The sequence below is a fragment of the Eimeria necatrix genome, genomic scaffold (assembly GCF_000499385.1).
Source record: "Eimeria necatrix Houghton genomic scaffold, Enh_scaff1323, whole genome shotgun sequence".
NCBI lineage: Eukaryota > Apicomplexa > Conoidasida > Eucoccidiorida > Eimeriidae > Eimeria > Eimeria necatrix.
In genome coordinates this window covers 5385-9240 of record NW_013654913.1, presented here as the reverse complement: position 1 = coordinate 9240, position 3856 = coordinate 5385, and the positions used below count along the sequence as shown (strand labels likewise).

General features: G+C 53.0%; 1 protein-coding gene across 1 annotated transcript in view; it reads left to right on the top strand.

Moving 5' to 3' along the window:
- Positions 1-589: 589 nt before the first annotated feature.
- Positions 590-3856, top strand: part of ENH_00010810 (hypothetical protein) — a gene marked incomplete at both ends in the record, with an annotated part of 3675 nt that continues 408 nt past the window's right edge. Inside the window, 4 exons of the mRNA XM_013584204.1 lie at positions 590-986; positions 1137-1502; positions 1740-2616; positions 3059-3662. Coding sequence (XP_013439658.1) covers positions 590-986; positions 1137-1502; positions 1740-2616; positions 3059-3662 — 2244 coding nt within the window. The remainder of the gene's footprint in view (positions 987-1136; positions 1503-1739; positions 2617-3058; positions 3663-3856) is intronic.

Sequence of the window (3856 nt, the reverse complement as noted above, 5' to 3'; positions counted from 1 at the left end):
TAAGGTTTCAGATAGTTGTTGGTTATTAATCAGGTACCTTCGACCGACAGAGCCGAGCGCTCACCTAAGTCGGGCTTGCCTTGGGACCATACGTAGTAACAGTGCGGGACGGCTGTTCACTACAACGGTGGTACTTCGTGTTGAGCTCGCCGGGAGTCCTTGTGAGGCCTTCTTGGACACTGTGGCTTCAAGAAGTTTCATTAGTCCTAAAACAGTCGAACGACTGCAGCTGGAAGTGCGGAGACTTCCAAAAGGACATAGGTTCACCGTAGCTACAGGCGCACAACTACGCATTGATCGTGTTGTGACGGGATTGACGATGTGGTGCGGGCATGCACGTTTTTCCGGGTACCTTTTAGTGGGAACCGTTCCCTATGACTTAGTCTTGGGTTTGGATTGGCTGACGGAACACAAGGTGGCCTGGTATTTTCAGTCTGACATACTCCGAACATATGTGAATGGCCAGTGGTGCGAGTTACCGGTCGTTCGGACTGGTGCAGCAACGCTGCAAGGTGACAGCCCCACCGTAGTCCACGCAAGGACCCCAGCAGAGCAAGCATATGAGATATTGGCCAAACAAGTGGCGGGTATGTCAGCCGAGGAGGCAGTTATATTCCTACGCCCGCCTCCAAGGACGTATAAGTCCCACGCGAAGACTAAGGCGAAGGCGCGGATAACGTCGCTCGTTCGTCAGGCGGCGGCTGAAACAAATGGTGTCAGGGCTACATTGCACGGTTTGCATCCCATACTGGCTTTACTCGAAGCCAGTTCGGCAGTTCCCCTAAGGCTCTCGGATGAATGGCAAGGCGCGCTTTGTTGCGCGTTAATTGGGAATCAACCCACGTCCTCCGGCTGGCGTAGTCCTTTGGCCTCCACCGCCTCGGTGGCAGCGGAGAGTGACGAGGAGTCTCCCTGGTCTATGGCAAAACTCGAGCACACTCTGTTCGACGAATGGATAGCTTCGCCAGAGGCGCAGGATATTCCATGTGAGGTTGCCTAGGTGGTGCACGAGTATTGAGCAGTTTTTCCCGATACGTTACCGAAAGGATTACCGTCGAAGCGCCCTCATGCTCACCATGTTCTCCTTGTGCCCGGAAAACTTCCAGCGAGGTCTGCAATATACCGTATGACCCCAGATCAGCTCACATTCCACAAACAGGAGACAGCTAAATTATCGGACAGTGGTTGGATCGGATCGACCTATTCGCCTATTTGCTCTCCTACGATCATGGTGGACAAACGTGGTGATGGCTCCGGGGAGCGGAAGATGTGTATGGTTGTCAATTACCAGGCTCTAAATGCGCTTACGATATCCCCTGATTTTCCACTACCTCCCATCCAAACTATTCTGGAGATGCTGGGAGGCGCCAAGTACTTTTCCACCTTGGATCTTGAGGCAGGATTCCATCAAATACGTATGGCTAAGGAAGACCGGTGGAAGACGGCTTTCCGGTCCGTTCTCGGACTATTCGAGTACCGAGTGATGCCCTTCGGCCTTAAGGGTGCTCCCGCTACATTCCAGGCCAATATTAATGCCTATCTACAACGTTTATTGGGACAGGGCGTTATTGCATACCGAGATGATGTACTTATCTATAGTTCCGATCTCTCTGGGCACGTTTCTCTCTTGCGACAACTCCTCAGCATTTTTCTTAGACACCAGTTCTACCCAAAATTCCGCAAATGCAAATTTGCAAGGCAAACAATTCCTTATTTGGGTTATACCGTTTCGGCTACAGGGATCAAACCCGCAGAAGATAAAATCGCAGCCATCCGGCAGTGGCCAGAGGTGCTGGAGAACGAAACGCAAGTGCGCCAGTTCCTCGGTACCATAAACTACTGTCGCATGTTCATGGGACCGGACTGTACAGACGTTACCCGGCCGCTGGTTAATCTCACGCGTAGAGGCGTCAGTTTCGAATGGACAGAGCTTCACACGCAAGCGGTGCGGCAGCTAAAACAGCGCTTAATCGACTTCACTACATTACAAGTCCCTGACACGACGAAACCCTTCGAGATATACACAGATGCCTCTGGCTATGCGATCGGAGCAGTTCTCGAACAAGACGGCAAACCCATCGGCTTCCTCAGCCAAGTCATGAACCCCACGCAACAGAGGTACTCGATCTACGATCAGGAACTCTTGGCGTTGGTCATGGCACTGGACAAGTGGTCGCAGTTGCTCCGTGTTTCCAAGGTAACAGCTCACGCTGATCATCAAGCTCTCACCCATCTCCAACGACTCCAAGCATCGAAGTCTCTGCGCGGGCGCACCGCCCGGTGGCTAGACTTTCTTGTGGAGTTCCCGGATTTGCACATCACTTATGTTCAAGGAGCGCGCAATCAAGCTGTTGATGCCTTGTCTCGCCGTCCCGGTCTTCCTAACACCTGCTCGCACGACACACCATCGGTACCACTGATGCTCGCAATAGAACAAGCAGCGCGGCTCCCCGCTCTCGTGGTCGTCCTGCCAACTACAGGGAGCTTGCCGGAATTCGTTCACAACGGCCTCGATGACGCAGCCTGCCGTCCGCATCTTCACCTGCGCCGCAGGAACCCAACCCAGAGGCGGAACATTCTACACTCACAACGAAGACGCCAGCTGACCCTCCTGATGTGCGCCAATGGCCGCAAGCTTACTCGCAGTGTCCTGTTTTTCGCGTTCCCTACAAAGCCGCAGCAAACCAACCGCAAGAAGCTCTGCAAATGAAGTTTTGTAATCGCCAATTCACCTTTCGCTACGTAGAGCCTTACCTGCACATCCGCGTTCATGGGCTGTGGCGCATCTGCGTCCCACAGTTCCCTGAGTTTCTTACTAAAGTTCTGCATTCACATCACGACCATGTCACAGCCGGCCATCGAGGCCAGAAGAAGACCTTTGCGGCTCTCAGCAAGCACTACTACTGGCCAGGAATTCGCGCCTACACTAATGCTTGTGTTGAGTCATGCGCTCACTGTCGAGCGTCAAAGTCTCTTAACCAGAAGCCTGCAGGCCTTCTTCAACAGCTACTCATCCCTTCTCGCCGGTGGGCACACGTGAGTCTCGACTTTATCTCAGATCTTCCCCTTACAACGACAGGGCACAACTCGATTCTTGTGATGGTCGACTCTCTCAGCTTCCTGCAAAGAAGTCATTCACAGCAGCAGACACCGTGGAGCTTCTCGCAGACCGTCTTATCCGCTGTTACGGATTTCCAGAAGTGCTTATATCGGACCGCGACCCCCGTTTCCAGTCGGATCTATGGCAACAACTCTGTCGCCACCTTAATATCAAATGGTGCATGTCCTCGTCCTACCATCCTCAAAGCGACGTTCAAACTGAACGGGTTAGCCGCACACTCGAGCAGATTCTTCGTACCTACATCCAATCTGACGAACGCGAGTGGCAGCGTTTGCTTTCGGCCTTGGAACTTGCTTACAACACAGCAAGTCATTCCTCCACCGAGCTCTCTCCCTTCGAGGTCATGATTGACGAGAATCTGCTGGCTGCTGCGAACCTTGATATCGTAGGCGCGTTAGCTGCTATGCTCACTCCTCCGATGACTAAGCTTTGCCGGCAGCTCTGCGACAGAGCACAGAGCCACATGCTGAAGGCAAAATGGCAGCAGAAGTACTACGCAGACACAAATCGCCGCGCCCTGGAGTATGTAGTGGGAGGCAAGGTTTGGCTCAGTAACAAGCACTTACCGCCTTTTAACAACTGCCCTAAGTTCGAGCCCTGTTACCGCGGACACTTTGAACTCATTGAACGTATACAGACCGCTGCTTACAGCCTCGCTTTGCCTCGTACTTATGCATGCCACAACGTTTTCCTTGCTTTGAAGTTAGGTCCCCACCGCCCCCGCCCTCCAAACAA